We start from the raw sequence: 20,279 nt of genomic DNA, 5'->3' as shown, positions 1-20,279 counted from the left end.
TCTTTATACGTAATTGGGGCACAATGGCATTTTAAGACACCAGTCTGTCTGAAATGGGATAGCTTACTTTGGTCACTTACATTTTTTTTAGAGGTTATGACAAACTAAACATTACATGCAAGCTTTGCAAATGCAGGTTTATAAACCTCAATATCCACTTTGTTATGAAAAGGCAGCTTTGGGAGAAACCCGTTAAGAGTGGAGAAGCAGCAAGGTAGGTGCTTTAACCATTTCTCTGCTCAGAATTGCTCCCCTGGCCTTGAAATCGTGTTTCTCCCCCTAGGGCAGAACTTTCCAAACTATGTGCTGCAATACTTTAGTGTGTCAGCTGCAGTGTGAATGCTCCCCACGCTCCTCCTGGGGCTGGAAAGGTTTAGTTTAACCTCCAGTTTACTAGTAAAACGGAGTTGCTGTGTCACAAAATGATGCAAAGCTGAATTACTGTGTCACGAAATGATGCATGTCCAAAAAGTGTGTCACCAACTTGAAAAGTTTGGAAACCTCTAGAAATCTATGTGGCAGAAGTAGCTTAGGGGGAAAAGTAAAGGTGCAAAATGCTAGCTGACAAAGCATTAAACATTTCTCCCACAGTAGCTTCTCCATTGCAAATCACACTTCCCAGAGCTGGTTTCCATTTAAAAAGTTGTGTGTGTGTGTGTGTGTGTGTGTGTGTGTGTGTGTTTGCATGTGTATAACACAATTTTTTTGCATGAATGAATGTGGAGATAAATGGCAAGGACAGAAAAAAGGAGTATAGTATCTGAGTATAGTATTCTAGGTAACAACTAGTTATATGGTCAAACACAACTTGAGAAAACAAAACATAGGTTTTCCATTTAAAGCATCTTTAATGGAGTTGAGCCCAGAATCTATCAGAGTATTTGACCAAGTAGGCTAATGAGCCTATAAAAGAGCTATAATTTAAATGGTTCTGTCCATAAGATGGTAAAGAAATAGCCTAAGGCATCTGATGCTTGAAGGGATAAATAACAGTTTTTCCCTTCAAAATCACTAAGCCAAAACAGAGAAGAACAATTTCTCTGCATGAAATCATTCTAAAGAACAAAGCTAGGTGTTCCAACTTTCCCAAAATATAGTTCTTCAATGCAACATTTGTAATCATGCACGTTTCAGGAGCGCTAGTTTAAATAAAAGGTTCTATTGTAAAATCTTGGCAGTGTAGACTTGTTACAATAGTATGGGCCTCTGTGAGCACATAGCATCATTATACATCATTATTTCAGGAAGCCAATTCTGTTCAATAACAAGAATCCACAATTCTCTCTCTCCTTTTCTCTCTCTCAGAGTTAGCAGTAAAGAAAAACAAGTTCTCCAACCAATTCTATAATGCTCTACGTTTTATGGTACACTCACCACAAACAAATGGTAGAGATATCCAAAAACATACATACCATTCAGTCTTCTCTGTACCCAAGTTAATCTACCTGTTTTAAGTGCTGGTTAGCTCTAAGAAGCCAAATGTGACAACCTGCTAGCAAGTCTAGTTCTTGGTTTGTTTCTTTTTCCTTTTAGGGAAACAGCATCATCACAACATAAATTTCTGCAAACCACTGTGGCTTCAGGTGCATTTCTAGCCCTGAGAAACTACCATAAGCAAGAGAAAGTGTTTATTTTGCTCTGGGACTGGGAGAACAAAAAATGTGGCAGGTGGGGGAAGAAAGGGTAGAATTCAACGTCACACTGATCATTATGTCAGCACAAGTATTTCTGCTTGTCAGATGGAACAATCTCTCCTCTCCTGCCCCTGCACGCTGTACTGGAGGTTCTCCTGATCTTGAGCAGATTTGTGGGACATTGTGAGGGTCCGCAGGGGGCAGGGAGATTTTTTTTGGGAGGGAGTCCTGTTGCACTAGTGGAAGTCCTTGCACAGGCTTCTACTAGTGCACTATGTTAGCTGAATCCAGCCCAAAACAGTGGTGGCACAGGGATTGCATTTAGCCTCTTATGATGAAAGTCACATTAAACAAAGTTACAGTAACTAGTCATTATGGACCGTAACCCTCTATTTCCCATGTCTTTCGGTAACTAAACCTAAGTACATGGAACTGAAATAATTCCACACAGTTCTTCTCATTAACCCTGCCTTTCCTACCCTCCTCTGTTGTCTTCTGTATGTAGAATTTCAGACTGTAATGTCTTGTTCTTTTATACTATAAAAGTAGGAACTATTCCTCCCTTGAAAGCATAGCCAGTTTTCTAATTCTTAAGAAACAATGTACAAAGATGATTTAAATTAGACTAGACTCTGTATTAGCTATGCAGTCAGAATTGACTCCTCAAATGCTGAGCAGCTCCAATCCTCCATTAATCAATAACTTTGACTAGAACTATTTGCATTTGCTGGGAAACATCTTTGGGTGTAAGAAGTCAAGAATGAATATGAGGTTTGAAGCACTAGCTGATTCCTATGGAAGGGCCCATGTATGTTTCAAGAGAAAAATCAGTAACTCACCCTGAATGCAGTTCCTTCCTCTATAATGGTGGGCAACTGAGAAAGGCAGATATCCACAGCGAGGTCCCAAGCTTGCCTAAGGAAAGATAACATGACAACATTAGAAGTCTGACGTAAGTGATTGTATGAAAACGTGTGTGGAACCAGAGTAGCAAATTGTATTTGAAGGCAGTGGCCTTCAACAAACCTTAGTTTGATATTCACTTACTTGCTTCCAAGGTATTTATACCCTGCAGTTCTACCCTAAAGGGCTTTCTAGATCAGCAAACAATTTAAAACCAAATAATTTGAAAACTGCATTAGAACATTAACATTATTGAAAATCCCATCTCAAACAGGTATTGGAAATATAACAAGACTGGAGTCAGATGATTCTCTCTGGGGAAGAAAATCTAAAGATTGGGTGTCTCTATTGAAAATGCCCTTTACCACCTGTGTAACCTCAGAAAGTAGAGGGGAGAGAGGGGGAGAGAGGGGGAGAGAGAGAGAGCCTGCAAATATGATCTTAGGCGCTGAGTAGGTTTGTGTGGCAGTAAATGGTCTTTTCAGGAAGTTCCAACAAAACTAATGGAAGTTGATTCTCTTCCCATATGTACCGACCCTGTGATTATCATTTCAGGTCTTTCTTCGCATGCCTCCTCCACAAGAGCTCCAGCGAGTGGCAACACAGAAGCGTGATTTTTCTACCGTGGCTCCTTGCTTGTGGAATGCTCTCCCCAGAAAGCCTCGCCCGGCACATTCAATAATATCATTAGGTGCCAGGCAAAAACATTTGTCTTCTCCCAGACCTTGGCTAATTAAAGAATCTATGTCATTTTAAACTTTGTGTGGGTGTATTGTTTTTGTTTGCTACTATGTCATATATTTTGTGTTTCTATATTGTAAACCACCCTGTGATCCTCAGATAAAGGGCAGCATAGAAAGGGCAGTCTGGACTTCTACACTAATCAAAAGCCCCTTACAGCTCCAGAAATAAATTTTATATTGGGAGATATACCCTGTGGCTGGTTAGAGATACACCAGATTATACATGTTCTGAATCACCCAAATATAAGGATTCAAGCATTATGCAGCTTAAACAGTTTTGAGCAACTGTTTATCTCAACCCACCCATCAGGAAAGGGAATCAATCATCTCCCAACTATATAAAATCCTCACACAATTAGCTCCCCTTCCCCTCACTTCATTAAGACTAAATGGGGAAAAGATTGTGGAGAAGAATTAAAGGAACAACTCAGGGAACACATTTGGAACAAACTACGATTTGAATCCATCTCAATTAGAACTTGAGAAAACGTTATAAATGCTGGTACATGTGCCCAGCCATATTATATAGAATTAATCATAACACATCCAACCTTTGCTGGTAGGGATGCAATTTACCTGGCTCTCTAGTATATATGTGGTGGTTTTGCTCCCAAATTATTTCCTTTAGGGAAAAAGTTTTCAAACAATCAAACAATACAGCCAGACCCAAAATTGGCCCTACTTTCTTATTTTACTCCTCACCTTTTAAAAAAATAACCAATAAAGACCTCATCCTCCATTTATCAACTGCAGTTAGATTAGTGATTGGGGGGACCCCTGGAAAACTTTAAATGCAAATCTTTTTGAAGCCTGGATTTCGCAAGTATGGGACATTGTGCTTAAGGACAAATTAACCACTTCACAAAATAATTATCGATCGGAGAGGCGAAAGACCCACAACTTCTTCATGACATGGTATCCTTTTATTGACTTTGTTAAGACGATCAAACATGGTTTTCACCCTCCATTGACTCGTGGAACCTTATGGAGAGACACTTTCATCTTACTGCCTTTCTTGGAATGTTTAAAATTACAACCATCAGCTGCTATTTTTCTTTCTTTTCTGTACAACTACTAAGCTCTGTTTTCCTTGTATGGGTATGCTTTGTTACCTGATACTAAGAATCAATTAAAAAACAAAAATATGAATCAGTAGACCTAAAGATGGACCATTTGAAAGCTCTACTCAGATGCCTGGGGGATATTCAATTAATTTCTTTGTGCTAGTGCAACAGGATTCTCCTCTCCTCTTCCCCCCTCTTCACTCTCCCCAGAGGGTTGGAGAAACCCCTGGAACCCAGAGCGGCTGGGGCAACCCAGTCAGATGGGCAAGGTACAAATAATAAAGTTGTTGTTGTTATTATGTTGTTATTATTATATTTAAGGGGCATGTGGGTGGTGAGAGAAGCTGAGAGAGCGGTTGCTGAACAGCTTGGCAGGTTTCTGGAGGAAACATCGGCTTTAGATCCATTTCAATCCAGTTTCCGTCCTGGTTTTGGGACCAAGACGGCTCTGGTCGCCCTAACAGATGATCTCCGTAGACAACTGGATCGAGGCGGGTCAGGACTGCTGATTCTCTTAGATTTGTCAGCAGCCTTTGATATGGTCAATCATTCTGGACCACCGCCTCGCCAATGTGGGGATACAGGGCATAGCCCTTAAATGGCTGTGCTCTTTTATCTCTGGTAGGGGACAGAGGGTAGCGCTAGGGAGGGAGATGTCGCCACGCCACTCCTTGGTGTGTGGAGTGCCGCAGGGCCCAATCCTCTCCCCGATGCTTTTTAACATCTTTATGTGCCCCCTTGCCCAGATTGTCCAGAGTTTTGGGCTCTATCTGCTGATGGATGGCCACACTGACTCAGCACCGGACACACTGACCAGATGCTTGGAGGCTGTGGCTGGATGGTTTCGTGGGAGCCGATTGAAACTAAATCCTTCGAAGACAGAGGTCCTCTGGCTAGATCGGGATGGCATGGGGATGAGGGACCAACTCCCTTCTCTTGCGGGGGCCCAATTAGTGCCAGTGCCTTCCGTTAAAGAGTTTGGGTGTAATCCTTCTCAAATATTGTTTTTAATTGGAAATATTCTAACCAATTCACCCCCCTTTTAATTCTTCAAACTTCTTCACTGTTGGGCAATAATTTATCTCTTCTACGAGTTCCCTATATCTGTTAGCCAACTGTCTTTCATATTATTTCTATCCATGGCTGATGACTCTATAGGAGATAGCCACCAGGGAGTTTGGGCTGTTACTTTTGTTTTGTTTCTTTCCCAAACTTCGAATAGGGCCTTTCTCGCCAAATGATTACTGAAGCCTCTATGTGCTTTTATTTTATCATGACCCAGGTAACCATGCCACCCAAAAACTTTTGTCCCAGCCCTCCAGGTCTAGGATTTCTGTATCTGTCAATAACACCCAATCTTTCAGCCATGTCATGCATGTGGCCTCAAAATACAGCTTGAGGTCTGGGACCGCAAACCCACCCCTTTCTCTGGGCTCCATCAATACTTTAAACCTTACTCTTGGCTTCTTGCCCTGCCAAATAAATTTAGAAAGATTGGGCCAGGGCCTTTTCAGTGATGGCTCCAACCTGGTGGAATGCTCTGTCCCATGAGACTAGGGACCTACAGGATTTAACCTCCTTTCGCCGGGCCTGTAAGACAGAGCTATTCCACATGGCCTTTAATTTGAATTCAGCCTGATCTTTTATTTCCCTTCTCTTCCCTCACCCTTCCCTTATATGAAGATTACCTGCTCTGGGACCCCACAGCTAATTCTCCCCTGGCCTCCTTACTGGCCCAAGTAGGACTAATTCAGCCAGCTAGCCCTGGTGACTATCTAATGCTTATTGGATGGATTTTCCCCAAATTGATTTTTGAACTTTGAATTTTATTGTTATTCATGTTTTTATACTGTATTTTATGCTGCTTCTATGTTGTATTACAGTTAAGTGTTTTACATTTGTTGTTAGCCACCCTGAGCCGGTTTTCTGAACCAGGAAGTGTGGGGTATAAATAATTTTTTTTTATTTATTATTATATCCTTGTGCTGGTGAAATGTTCAGGGTAGCTGATTGCAACCCTTCATATTTCTTATGTAAGGCTTCTTAAAAGACACCCATTCAAATATGGTCCAAAGCTGCAATCCTAACTTCACTTACCTGGGGGTAAGCTCAAATGAATTAAATAGGACTTACTTGAGTAGGAATGGCTAGGATTAACAGAGTGAGCCTTAAACAGATCTGCAATGTAGTTCCCAAGTTTCTTACAAAAATAAAGTGAAAAGGCTGAAAGTCTTTCTGGAGAGAATTGAACAGAATTCCTTCAGCACTTTGAAAGAGGGACCATAGTTAGGCAGCCTGCTCTGCATACAGAAGGTCCCACGTTCAATTTCCGACATCTCCAGGTAGGGCTGGGAATGCTCCCTGTCTGAAATCCTGGTGAATGACTGCCTGCCAGTGTAGACAATACTGAGCTCGATGGGCCCATGGACTGACTCAGTAAAAGGCACCTTCCTATGTTGACGCACATGCAATGACTGCATAGGGTGAAGGGAAAGGGAAAGCAGTGCAAAATCATGGCACAGCATTAACAGGTCTGAACATGTTCTGTGTCACTGGAGACAGTCTGACTCGGAGTGTCTTGACATTGTCTCTGAGACATGGAGCATGCAGGAAGCTAGTAATACCTACCCTCTGTCAAGCAGCGCTTCACCTCTCTCTTCAATCTGTGCATTCTGTATTCAGCTGCCCCTGTGCTGAAACTGCTGTATTTTAATTCAGATGCCTTTCAAATACCTTCTCAAGTGTTGGCCACAAAGAGATAAAAATTGGTAATCTCCAACAAGCAGGCAAACTACAATAGTTTAGGAAGCATTGCATGAATAGTCTGATGCACAGTTGATCTCTTGAGGGGGGGAAACGTTTATCCCACACTTGTTAAAAGCCTACTAGCTTGACCAATTTGCACAATATTTTAAATTGCATGTTGGTTTAATTGCCTATTTTAATTTGTGTTATATGAAGCAACTGAACTGGGTGGAGAATGAGGAAAGCAATATAAACACGGCTTTTAAAATTATTATTGCTTCCCATGAGGCAACCTGAAACAATTTACAGTTACATATTTTAAAGCAGTTTAAACAACTGCATATATAATTTTGTAAAAAGAAAACAATAATATAAAAACAGCTTAAAACATATACATAAAATCAAGTCAATTCCAAGACAGATACCAACTGGGACAACATTTTAGATGTCTTGTTGAAAGAGGAACATCTTTAGCAGATGCCAAAAAGAAAACAGAAACGGTGCGTGTCTGATATGCAGTGGAAGAGAGTTCCAAAGGGTTGGTGTTGCCACACTAAAGGCCACATGGCGACACTGTGCAGAACTGAATTTTGGGTAGAATGATATCTGCAGGATGCCCTCTCTTGCAGAGTGTAGTGATCAGTTGGGTATAAAAAGGACGAGATACTTTAGGTATCCTAGTCTCAAGCTGTGTAGGACTTTGTACACCAATGCCATCACCTTGAACCTAGCCTGGTAGCTAATTCTCAGTCAGTGTAATTCTCTCAGCAGCAGCATAATAGGATGGTGATAGTCTGCTGCAGTGAGCAGTTGAGCTGCAACATTTTGCACCAGCCGCAGCTTCTGAGTTAGCCTCAAGGGCAGCCCCGCATAAGAGTGCATGGGGATAATCCAATCTGGAGGTTACCAGCACCTGGACAAAAGTGGTCAGGCTATCCTGATCCAGAAGCATCTGCAGCTGTCTCGCCAACCCAAAAAGGCACTCCTAGCCCCTGAGGTCACCTGGGCCTCTAGCAACAGGCTGTGAATTTGCTCCTTCGGGGGAGTACAACCCCATCCAAAGCAGGCAATTGACCAGTTATCTGGACTCAGAATCCACCCACCCACAGCACCTCTGCCTTCCCAGTTTACTGGGCCTCATCCTGTCCACCACAGAGTCCAGGCACTGGTCCAAGGCTTGCACAGCCTCTCCTGATTTAGATAAACTAGGTTGGGTATCATCAGCATACGATGACACCTCACTCCAAATCTCCTAATGTCCACTCCTGAAGTCTTCATATGTAGATACTAAACAACATTGGGGACAAGATGGCACTTGATAGCACAACTGCCAGGGGGCTAAGAGGTTAATCACACAATATTGTTATCTGAAACTGACCCTGGAGATAGGAACAGAACTACTCTAAAGCGGTGCCCATAATACCCATCTCAGGAGGCTATCATGGTGAATGGTATCAAAAACCCACTGAGAGATCAAGTCAACTAACCGGGTTGCTCTTCCCTTTGATAAAGGTCATCCACTAAGGTGATAAAGGCCTATTTACTCCCATAACCAGGTGTGGACTAAGATAATCTGTTTCATCCAAAAATATTGTAACTGTCATGGCACAACTGTCTCAAGCACCTTTCCAAGAAAGGTGGTATTTGCACTATTATTAAGCCCTATTTTCTAAATATCTTTTATTTGAATCACTTTCTCTTCCAAATACTCTCTGCTGCAATAAGAGAAAATAAAGAACTCTCGCTTTTTCTGATTTTCTAAATATTTCGGATGCTTCCTCTCTACACAGCCACAGTAACATTAACAAACACTGTTCAGTAGCACTGACCGAAGAAAACAAAATAGGAAAATATGTTTGCTCTGTATTAGGTTTCTGGACAGGTTTAAGTCCACATGCTTCCGTAAAAGGTACAATGAAAGCTGATATACTAGGATATATTAATTTTGAACTTAACATCACTTCTCCTTCACAGGTTACAGATCAATTCACCTAACACCATGAAACTAGTGCGGATATGCCCAGGAGCCCCACCAAAATTCTGGAGAGGGTCACCTCTACAGGCACATACCTCCACATGTGGTAGGAATGTTCCAAAATCCAACTCTTCTGGACATCAGTCATACATATGCAAAATAACTGAGTGAGTATTAGAAGTCACCCCAGAATGGGCACTACTGAACATCTTCCAAGATAATAATGCCCACTCACATTACAAAGAGCTAATAACCCACCTATTCTCAGCAGCCAGAAACATCATAGCCAGACACTGGAGAGACCTGTCAGGAGTAAATATGGACCAATGGTATCAAATAGTATGGGAAACAGCCTTACAAGAAAAACTAACCAATAAACTGAAACTGACAAGGGGACAAATAGAAGAAGACGCCTTCACAACGGTATGGTTACCCTTTATCATGTACATAGCCCAACAAGACAACAAGAAGAATCCGCCGACAGCATACAAATCAATATAGCTAATCTGACCCCAATATCCCCCCTCCCCCCAATAAACAAATCTCACTACAGCCAACCAAAGACAACCAACCACACCCCAGGCCAAGCACTTTCACCACCAAGGAAATATAACAAGCAAATAGAAAGAAAACCTGCACAAGTGACACTGACACAAAACCCCACCCATACACTAAGTAGAAGAATAGAAGCATTGCCACCCAACCCCATGCACCACCCCCCTCTTTCCCCTTCATTTCTTCCCAACCTAATACAGTGGTACCTCGGATTACAAACACTTCGGGTTACAGACTCCACTAACCCAGAAGTAGTACCTTGGGTTAAGAACTTTGCCCCAGGATGAGAACAGCAGGAGGCCCCATTAGCTAAAGTGGTACCTCAGGTTAAGAACGGTTTCAGCTTAAGAACGGACCTCTGGAACGAATTAAGTTCATAACCAGAGGTACCACTGTACTGCATGCCACACTAATGTCTCAAACTGATCTGCAGAAAACACAGCTTGAAAAAAGAGACAATGCATGTATTTTTGTAAACTAAGAAATCTTTAATAAAAATATTAAAGATTCACAAGAGTTCCTGCTGTGCTAGCGCAACACTGAGCCTAGGAAAATGCCAAGCTAACATAGGAATGGGAGACCACATGATCTAGCTGATGTGCAACAGTGTCCACGTACTTGCCAGGGCTCTACTATAAATAAAGGTGTCGTCATGAACCAAAGTTCCTCATGTAGATTTAGAGAACAGGTTGGTACTTTTATGGGTGTCCCTTCTTATAAAAACTCACCAATTTTTAAATGCTTGCATAGTGCACATGCCCCTCTGAATCTCAGGCAAACTTTTAATTAAAGTTCACAACTCTATGATTCTATGAAAATGCTAACTACAAATGCATTGAAACAGTTCTGCCAGTACACCAGACAAGTATTTATATTCACTGAAGCTTAACCACCTTTTGTTTCTAACAATCATGAACTTAGCTCTCGTTGTTATCTTAACATACCTGAATATAATGTAACAGCATTCTGAGCTACACATCACCCTTTTGCTTTAAAGGAGCAGGGAGGGAGCATTACCTACATGCAATGGATTGGAGCCATGGAAATAAAAAAATGTTATTTCCAAGAGGCTTTACATACTGATATAGTACATAATCAACATACAGGATTTTAGCTGCTTGTTTGAATACCTCCATTAAATCTTAATCAACTGTGTTCCACCCAAGAGACTAGCTACTGCAAAGCAGCCAAGTAACAGGATTCAGGCTGCAGATAGAAAACAAAAACTACACACAAAATAAAGGAACAGCTTGCAAAACACACAATTTCTTCTCTACTGATTCACAGCATACACTTTGTTTCATTTGCTCCCTCACCTCCTCATCCCCATGGCTTCTTCAGTAATGACCTTCACAATAGGCTGCCTATATAATTATGAGGTAATCAGGGGATAATCAAAACAGCTTCAAAGCAAAAGCAATAAATGGCTCCCGCGTGCTCAATAAACGCCCAGGATGCAGGCAAAATGGTTATAGAGAACAGTTGTGGGAGATATTTATTCCAGATTGTGACAAGAGATAAAGTCAATTATTACAATTAAATCTATATCCTATTTCTGAACTCTGCCTGCAATGCTGACTTGATGTGAAAACATTTAACAGAGGCTTGGCTCATGCTTTTATGGATGGTTCCCACTCTGCAGATATATAGAAAAATAATTTGTGGTGACAACTGGCTCCCCAAAGGTTCCACCAAGAGACTCATAGAATTGAAACTGAAGCAGCTGTTACTACCTCTGAGCTGACTGATGACCCTGAAAAAGATCTGGCTCCTTCCCTAGAGCAACAGTCTAAAACAAAAACACCCAGTAGTGCTGTTACTTTCTGGGTGCTAGTTTTACTGGCCATGAGCTAGGACCATGGAGGAGGCCCAGTTACTAAAGGCAAAATGAATCTGGTCTCCGATGCTCAATGTTGGCTTGGCTTTGTTCAGCTCCTGCTTGCAAAATTTAATCATAGCATATCCTTAAGCTAAAGAACCAGGGAATCCCTCTCATACAATCTTGGAAGGCAACGGACACTTTATTCAAGCCACTCTGATAGCTCTTGTTATAGCCTTTGGTTATAACCTTTGGTTATAGCCTTTGGAAAATAGGACAGCAGTAGGAACCTGGATGATAAAACAAAAACTCAGTTCCAGGGTTCGGGCTTCCACTTGCCTTCTGGCTTGGACACACTGAGTCCCAAATGGGGGCTGTGAATAAAACTTGCCTGCAAATCTTGTGAGGCTTTACTACTACATTAATATTTTTAAACTTCTGTCGAAGGACTAATAATATTACCCAACTTTCAGGCCAGAAAACAAGGAGGGACAAAAGCTTGCAAAAGAGAATAATATCTCAATAGTTTGTGAGAGCCAATAACACCAAGGGCTTTGGGATGAATGCTATTTATCTATACTTTATTGCTTAGAGGTGAAGGAGGGTCATGGGAAGAGACACATTTACAGTCTTGATTTGTGCTACTTGCAAATTGCAGGAGACACCAGTGTAGGTCATTAGCCGATAGAGGCAGATGTTGCTAAGATGCTTAACTCCTCAAAGGCATTTCAGGTAAAAACCACAAAGTCTTCTAAAAAGAAAAGAGAAAAGAAGCAGCCATTCCAACAAGGTCAAATCTTGGAACGCTTTAAAAGAAACGTTTATCAGAGAGAAACTCAATGGTATTTGAAAAGAGATTTCAGCAGATTAAGCCCAAATCTCTTTTCCTACTTCTACAAACACATCATTAAAAATCAATGTGGTCATATCAGTCAATATTATTCATCCTTTCCGAAAAGCATAATCACCATTATCAGAATGTAATATGACTGCCTTTAGCAATATAACGAGTCGGTGATTAACCTGAATTGCTCCACAGGCGCTGTTCAATCCATTTTCTTACAGTGCTACCTACCCTCAAGAACATTTTCTCCTGCTTTGTTGGGGAGGGGGAAAGCACTGCAAGCAGGGCACGGCTTGCTAATATTTCATCTGTGTTAGTGTTTAGAGAACAAATGTTAAATACTTATACAAATACAAAAGTAAAATGGGCCACTGCCCAAGAAAAAGCACTGTAAACACTCATAAAAAGAGAGCAGGGGAACAGAGCTATTCAAATTCCACCCAAAGGTAAAAGTGAAAGGTAAATTAAATGATGGCGAAACAGGAGCCAGGAAGGAAAGCCACTGTTCTATTAACGGAGAAGGAGAAGATAAAGGCAGGGGTTCCACTTCAGAAGGATTTCGTAAGAGCAAGACCGTGACAATACATAATATTTTATTAGATTAGTCTATTACATAACATTTGCATGGATACAAAATCTTGTATACATTAGCAGAAGAGCTCTCTCTCTCTGTCTGTCTCTGTCTGTCTGTCTGTCTGTCTGTCTGTCTGTCTCTCTCTCACACACACACACACAGAGAGAGAGAGAGAGAGAGAGAGAGAGAGAGAGAGAGAGAGAGAGAGAGAGAGACATAAAATCACTGTGGAGGGATATGCAATTCTTCAGAGCATTGTACAGTGTGGCACAGGCAGTTCAGACAGAGGAGGGAAGAGATTGCAAGTCATCTGTGCACTAATGGAGCTTCCCCTCATGCCAGATGATGTTTGGATCTGTAGAATTATTTTGCAGGCTAACTTCTACTGCCTGAGAAATAAGGAATGCTAGACAAAAGATTCCATTATTTTTTAATTGTAAGTTTCCTAAATAAATACCTGCAGTTGTGAATCATAGTCAACCTTATTTTAAAATACCTTGCCAACAAATAGAAAGCATAAAAGCGTCGGAGAGTCCATCAACAAGTTTTGGGTATCCATCATGGATTTCATGCTTCAGTCTTTGCTGCTGCCTCATAGTCTTGTTCTGAAGGACAAATGTGATGCAGCGCAGAGTCACTGGCACCCAGTCTTTGGAGAAGGGACATTCTGAATCATTTTGGTCTTCCGTGGTAGAGAAACGGTTGCTGCCCAGAAAAGCAACAACCGAGAAATATTGGGAAGTAGCACGTCCACACAAAAAAGTTGGCACCAAAGACATTCTTCTAACACAGGTTTAATTTCAGGCGCGCACACACACACACAGACACACACACAGTCATTGTTTCAGCATTTGTAAACATTAAAAAATACCCTGCTGATGCAAATGAAATCCATAATTAGCATATGCATATATGCAAGGGCATTGTGGGTGATGAAGTATAAGTTACACCAGTCCTGAACAGTAGCTCAGTATTACCGTATTCTCATGAATCTAATGTGCCATAAAATCTATCACGCGACTCAATTTTCACGGCGTTGTTTGGCCAAAAAAGGTGTACATTACATTTGAGTAAATACGGTACTTTGTATTGCATATTGGAGGTTGTGATGAGGAGAAAGAGCAGTGTATGAGAACCATGCAATGTAGTATCCAGACTCATGCCATTTTTTAAAAAACATTTTTTAAAGAGGGAAATTCAATTTTGGAGGCTGTTAAGTTACCTGTAGCAGGAACATGGTGGGGGGAGAGAAAGGGAGTGATTCCCATGGCGGGGAACAGGAGGACTTTTTCCTTTGACACAAGCATTCGAGTGGGTATAATACATGTCAAAGGCTTAAATATGTTTTGCTCAAAAGAGAAAAGGGCGACTATTTGACCTGCACTGATAACACTGCTGTAGTTATTATGAGGTATAAATAAATAACCACAACATATGCTCTTAGAATATACTATCTGCTTTTCAATAATTCAGAACTGAATTTATTCAAGCATGGGCATTTGAACTTTGGTAAGATATACATCTTAAATGTAAGATCAATGGATGAAAAATGTACAGTAATATAGCTAGTTTACAACCAACCTATGAAACTATAGTTCTTTGCAAGCACTAGGGTTACACTGGGGAAGAGCAGGGCTCCTTTGCCTTTAACAGCTGTGTGGCAAGCAGAAATTTAAGAGACTTAGCCTTTCTAGTATAGAAATACAATTATGGGGACAACTTCAACAGTTCCCTATCCCTGCCTTCTACATATCAAAGCAAAGGTCATAATCCTTCCTAATATGGTGAGATGCCTTGCACTGTTATTTAAATTATCAGATAAGGGCCCATCATCACATCTATCTTGATTCAGGTAGGTAGCCGTGTTGGTCCGATGCAGCCGAAATAAATAAATAAATAAATAAATAAATAAATAAATAAATAAAAATTCCAGTGCTACTGGACAATTTTTTTTCTTGACAGTAGACATACCAGATTAATCTGCCCCCCATCACTCCTTGAATGGAAGTACACACCTGTTTTCAGCCAAGCTGAAGACATGTGAGAGCAACAGGGAACCCTCCCAAAGAGGGTTGGGAGAAGAACACAGCCCTGTATCATACTGTTTATAGGGAAGGCTTCTGAGGATGAGCCTTGGGCGGTGCCACACATGTTCTTGTGGAAGGACACAAACATCTTGCGAAGCTTAGGGGGACATCCTGTTTTCTGGAGCAGTGTGAAGAGTCCTTTTGGGCTGGCGAAGTCAAAGGCCTTCATCAGGTCTATGAAGGCAGCGCTCAACAGGCGCCTCTGCTCTCAGCATTTCTCCTGCAGCTGGTGCAGTGAGAAAATCATGTCCACTGTTGACCTCTGAGCTTTAAAGCCACACTGTGGTTTGGGACAGACCCTGTCAGTGAGTGATTGTCATCTGTTGAGAACTACACAGGCAAAGTACTACACAGTACTCAGCAAGGAGATTCCATGGTAGTTGTTACAGTCATGGTGGTTGCCTTGGTTCTTGTAGAAGGTCGCAATGCTGGAGTTTGCTGTGTGAGAGACTATGTTTCCCCTCACGTACAGTTCTTGATAGTGCTCTGCCCTTTGCTGCATCTGCTTGCTGTGGTCTGTGATGATCTCTCCCGACAAGGTTCCAGCAGTGCACTTTTCCTGTGTCAGAAGCTGGCTTCAGGCACCAGGCTTGTTGGCAGACCAACTCTATGTTACAACTCTACATTTGCAAATGTGACATGAAGGCTGGTAACATCAACCCCGCTGTGTGGAAATCCCTTGTAAACAACTACAGTGCCTGGGGAAAGTCAGGTTGTGCATACATAGTAGTGACCAGAGGAGGAATGACTGCTGTGAGGAGTGCAAAGAGACGAAACTCAATGGTACATCTGCATCAGCACAACCGGACGCGTTCATCTGCCCCAGCTGCAACAAAACATGTCGCTCCTGTATTGGTCTCTACAGCCACAGCAAGTGTTATAAACTTCCAACAGTTCGACTTCATTCCCAAAGGCAAATTCCTCCATTGTCTCCCAAGACAGATGGATGTCAACAACAACAATAACTTCTAAAATTTCCATCTATACATGTAAATTAGTATATGCAAATTTGTATACCCTTTCGTGGATGGGGCAGAGGGCCCAATTCACACGTGAAGCACTAAAACCACAAAATCCTGTTAGGACCTCAGCCTCATGCAATGATAGACTTTTTTTTTATTCCGGCACTAAACAATATATAAATCAAAACCTCATTATCCAAAGAACGAAGACACTAAGGGAAACACCAAAAGGAAAGCACAAAAATCTAGGGCTGCACCAAAGAGGTAAGGGAGTATTTTGTGGAGGAGAGGGGATTTTTCAGGGGAGAGGCTGTGATTAGCGTGAAAATGTTCACCTATTTAGATTGAGGGTAGGAAACACTCTCTTCACTGTGTCATCACATAGAAAATTTGACTGGCTACATCACATCACAAGGAAGCCAGTTCAGAGTGAAGTCCCTGATTGTGAATTTGACTTCATTGTGTTGTACCATATCTGACTAGCCACATGACAACTTGATGTCACTGTACTGATTATATGGTATCTGACTAACTGATGATCACTTCGGGGGAAAACTCATTAAAGATGGTACAGAAACTGCAGATTGCTGAAGGAATAAGCTCCAAAAAGGACACCCAAAAACCTATGGAATATTTTTTGGTGGGGCTTAAACTTCCTTCCTGAAACCTACCCCTTTGGCCTGGTTTTTCTGTTGCCAAAAAATTAGTAGAGCCCTAGGGAATCTGTTTGCACTTATTAAGCAGCCAAATAAGGCACTGTGAATGAAAATGTGAAATACAGGGTATTACTCTGAAGGAACACTGGTATTTTAGAAGGCAGACAGAATGATTCCCCCATGACTTCACATCAAAAATGAAAGTATGGAAAGGCCTCTGTGATTCTTGTCATTAACTCCCCACTCATCCCCTGGAGAAAATGGCAGCAATGTTTTACTTTAAAATATAAAGTGTTTATTTCCCCTACTGAAATTCCATCTTCCTTCACTCTATACAGCAAAAGTATAATATACTTCTGAATAATTTATCCCAATCTCCTCCAACTTGCCTCTAGTTTAAGTCTCTTGAGGTACAGCAATGCTTGACTTTATAAGTAAGAAAAGGAAGGCAGAGAACTTCTAGATTTCCTTAAAGACCACTTTATTATGCTGGCTGTAAATTGTTCCGGATTGTAAACCTACACTACTATGTTCTCAAAAATGAAGCATGGTTAAAAAGGCTTACTTTGGTCCTCCCTCTTTCACATCGAATTTTGGCAGATACGTGTGGCTTTGCTTTAGTTTTCTGAAAATGCTTTTAGTCCGACTCAATGTTTTGGCAAAAAATTACTTATTTCTTACCCCGATGTTTTCTACTAAGTTTCCTTCTGAATACTGGAATAGGTACATGCTACAGGAATGTGAATGCAAGGAACCTATATTCTGAGAGCATTGTCACTAGTCTGTCTTATTGCATGATAGATTTTGTAAAGAATTCGAGCATTTCAGGCTGTACTGAGTACACTGGACAAGTTCTTACCATGTTTGTTGTTTCTGCAGCAATCAATCTGTGCTCTGTCCTATTTGGTTCCCCGCCCCCCGCCCTGAACTGGTCAATTACATACTGGTATGATAAGTGCAAATCATGTTGTGGGCATGTGCACACACTTACAACCCTGAAAATCTCTGTTCAGGTTTATGATGGTGGAATTAAAAACTATGTGAAACAGGTTCAGGCAGTGAGTTTGGAATTATCTCTGGGAAACCACCTGCTATTTTTAGGTGTTTTTGCTGTTTAGTCGTGTCCGACTCTTCGTGACCCCATGGATCAGAGCCCGCCAGGCACTCCTGTCTTCCACTGCCTCCCGCAGTTTGGTCAAACTCATGCTGGTAGCTTCGAGAACACTGTCCAACCATCTCGTCCTCTGTCGTCCCCTTCTCCTTGTGCTCTCCATCTTTCCCAACATCAGGGTCTTTTCCAGAGAGTCTTCTCTTCTCATGAGGTGGCCAAAGTATTGGAGCCTCAGCTTCAGGATCTGCCCTTCCAGTGAGCACTCAGGGCTGATTTCCTTAAGAATGGACAGGTTTGATCTTCTTGCAGTCCATGGGACTCTCAAGAATCTCCTCCAGTACAAGAATTCAAAAGCATCAATTCTGTGTCAATCAGCCTTCTTTATGGTCCAGCTGTCACTTCCATACATCACTACTGAGAAAACCATACCTTTAACTATATGGACCTTTGTAGGCAAGGTGATGTTCTCTGCTTTTTAAGATGCTGTCTAGGTTTGTCATCACTTAATTAATTGATGTATATGCTGCCTTTGTGTTGACTTACCGGAAATCACAAAAACATGAGACACCACCCTATACTGAGTCAGACCACTGTTCCATCCAGTTCAGGGTTGCCTACACCAACCGGCAGCTACTCTCTAGGGTTTCAGGGCCAGGGACATGCACAGCCATACTTGGGAGATACTGAGGATTGAACCTGAGGCCCTCTGCATCCAAAGCAGATGCTCTGCAACTGAGCTATGGCCCCTTCCAAACCATCTAGCTCCTATATCAAGAAAAGAAAAAAAGAATGCTCTGCTACCTATAGTTTGTTAGCTAAAGAAATAAACATGAAATCAGATGCTTCCATGGCTCATGCATTTCTTCTTGCTGTTGCAGTAGGCCTTGCCCCTTGGTGGCGCAGGTTGAGATGAGAGAGTCCTTTTGGGGGAAGTGGTGGCAGCAGCTTTTAAATCATGCAGCTCTGTTCACTTTGATTGTGCTCAGGGGCCCACAGTCTACTGGGCAGGCGAGAATCACAGGCAGATAATAAGGGAGCAGTGTCCCATAGAACATCATTTTAATCTTAACAGCAACTAAGCTATACACACAGGTAGTTTCCCTTTGGATTTTCCTGTGTCTGCCCACCACGGGAAGTTAAGGTCAGCTAAGATCATGCTGCTGAGGCCATCTTGATCTGACACAGCTTCTTGAAGAGCAGCTTTTCCTCCTAATTCGAGCAGCTGCTGTACAGGGGCAGAGCTTATTTGGAGCTGAATCGGAATTTGTGTTTTCATTGGGAGGAGCTCTCACAGCTGTAGGAGCTATTCCAACGCCACTTTTCTTACCACCCTTTCTGAGAAAAGGTGGGAGGGAGATGGGAGCTTTCCCAAGGTGCAGGGAGCAGCCAGCATGTCTCTACAGGGAGGTTTTTACTAGCATTTCTATCTCTCAGGCAACCGCTTTTCTTTTTATTATGTATCCTCTACCAGCCATGGAGCAGCATGTCTGCTAAAAAACTGGAATGCTCCAATGAAAAGTTTTTGATAATAACTAAACAACTTTTTTACTCTACAGTCATGCCTCCCTAAGCAGTAGCTTAGGAAGCCTGCTCCAGCATTGTATTGAGAATAGCCACCATTAATACGGTAATGATCACCATCTGCACTTCTGCATTTCATTTCCCTGAAACCTCACTGCTTACACACCCACATCTATCCACCCATCCATCAGTCCATCCATCCACACACTTCTGTAACTCAGGACAACACTTCATGCATATGAAGTAAACTGTAGTCTACGAAAGCTAATGCCTAATAACCTTATTATTTAAAAGTGCCAAAAGACTCGGTCACTTTTGCCAAAACAGATTAACGTAGCTACCCCTCTGGAAATTGCTCCAGAGCCCAAGAGACCAGCAGCTCACACAGAGACAGTAAGGAAAGTGATCCTCCAGCTGACGCATCCAATGTAAACACGGTGCTGCTGCCCTGCATGACAGCAGTGTGCAAGCAGCCCAAAAACTTGACCTGATGCTTGAACCTGCCACTATGTTGCTACATGCCCTGCAGAAAAACCCTTGAGCAGGAAGGGTGGCTAACCACACAGATTTGGGCAAACAATGGTTAAGGAGCAGTAGAGGGCAGTCGTGATAATTTTAGGAATTTCCAGCCACGTTAGCCTAGAAAGACAACAATAGGCTTAAAGATTAACAAATTTTACGATGACTTTTGTTCATAAAGCGTAACCCTCAGTTGAAGATATAAATATACTAAGTGGAGGTGGGGGTGTTGTAAGCAATGAGAAATGCAATGCAAAAACACAGGTATTGACAATTCAATTACATACAGAGTGCATACAAGGTAAGCACAGGGACTCTTTACAACAGTAGTGATGCAATCATCAATTTGGCAATCCTGAGTTTGTACTAGGGAAGAAAACCATTTCCTCAATTCAGACCCAAACAAACAGCTTTAGGGAACAGGATGTTTTAAGATTATAAATGGTGAAGGAATCACAAAAACTAAGATTCCCGGCAGGATACATGCTATTAAATAGGGACTGAGAAGTAAGGTGAAGTAAAGCCATCAAAGGTAATCTCAAGTGATTTGTACTGAAAGTGGAGAGA

At 41.8% G+C, this 20,279-nt stretch overlaps 1 protein-coding gene across 2 annotated transcripts in view; it reads right to left on the bottom strand.

Annotated features, from left to right (window-relative positions):
* RPTOR (regulatory associated protein of MTOR complex 1) overlaps nt 1-20,279 on the bottom strand; it is a 304,516-nt gene that overhangs the window by 106,913 nt on the left and 177,324 nt on the right. For both annotated transcript variants that reach the window (XM_083598574.1, XM_083598575.1), the window contains exon 10: nt 2,474-2,549. In XM_083598574.1, the coding sequence (XP_083454700.1) occupies nt 2,474-2,549 (76 nt within the window). The remainder of the gene's footprint in view (nt 1-2,473; nt 2,550-20,279) is intronic.

Source organism: Podarcis filfolensis, assembly GCF_964270895.1.
Source record: "Podarcis filfolensis genome assembly, chromosome: 2".
NCBI classification, from domain to species: Eukaryota; Metazoa; Chordata; class Lepidosauria; order Squamata; family Lacertidae; genus Podarcis; species Podarcis filfolensis.
This window is presented reverse-complemented; position numbering and strand designations above follow the sequence as displayed.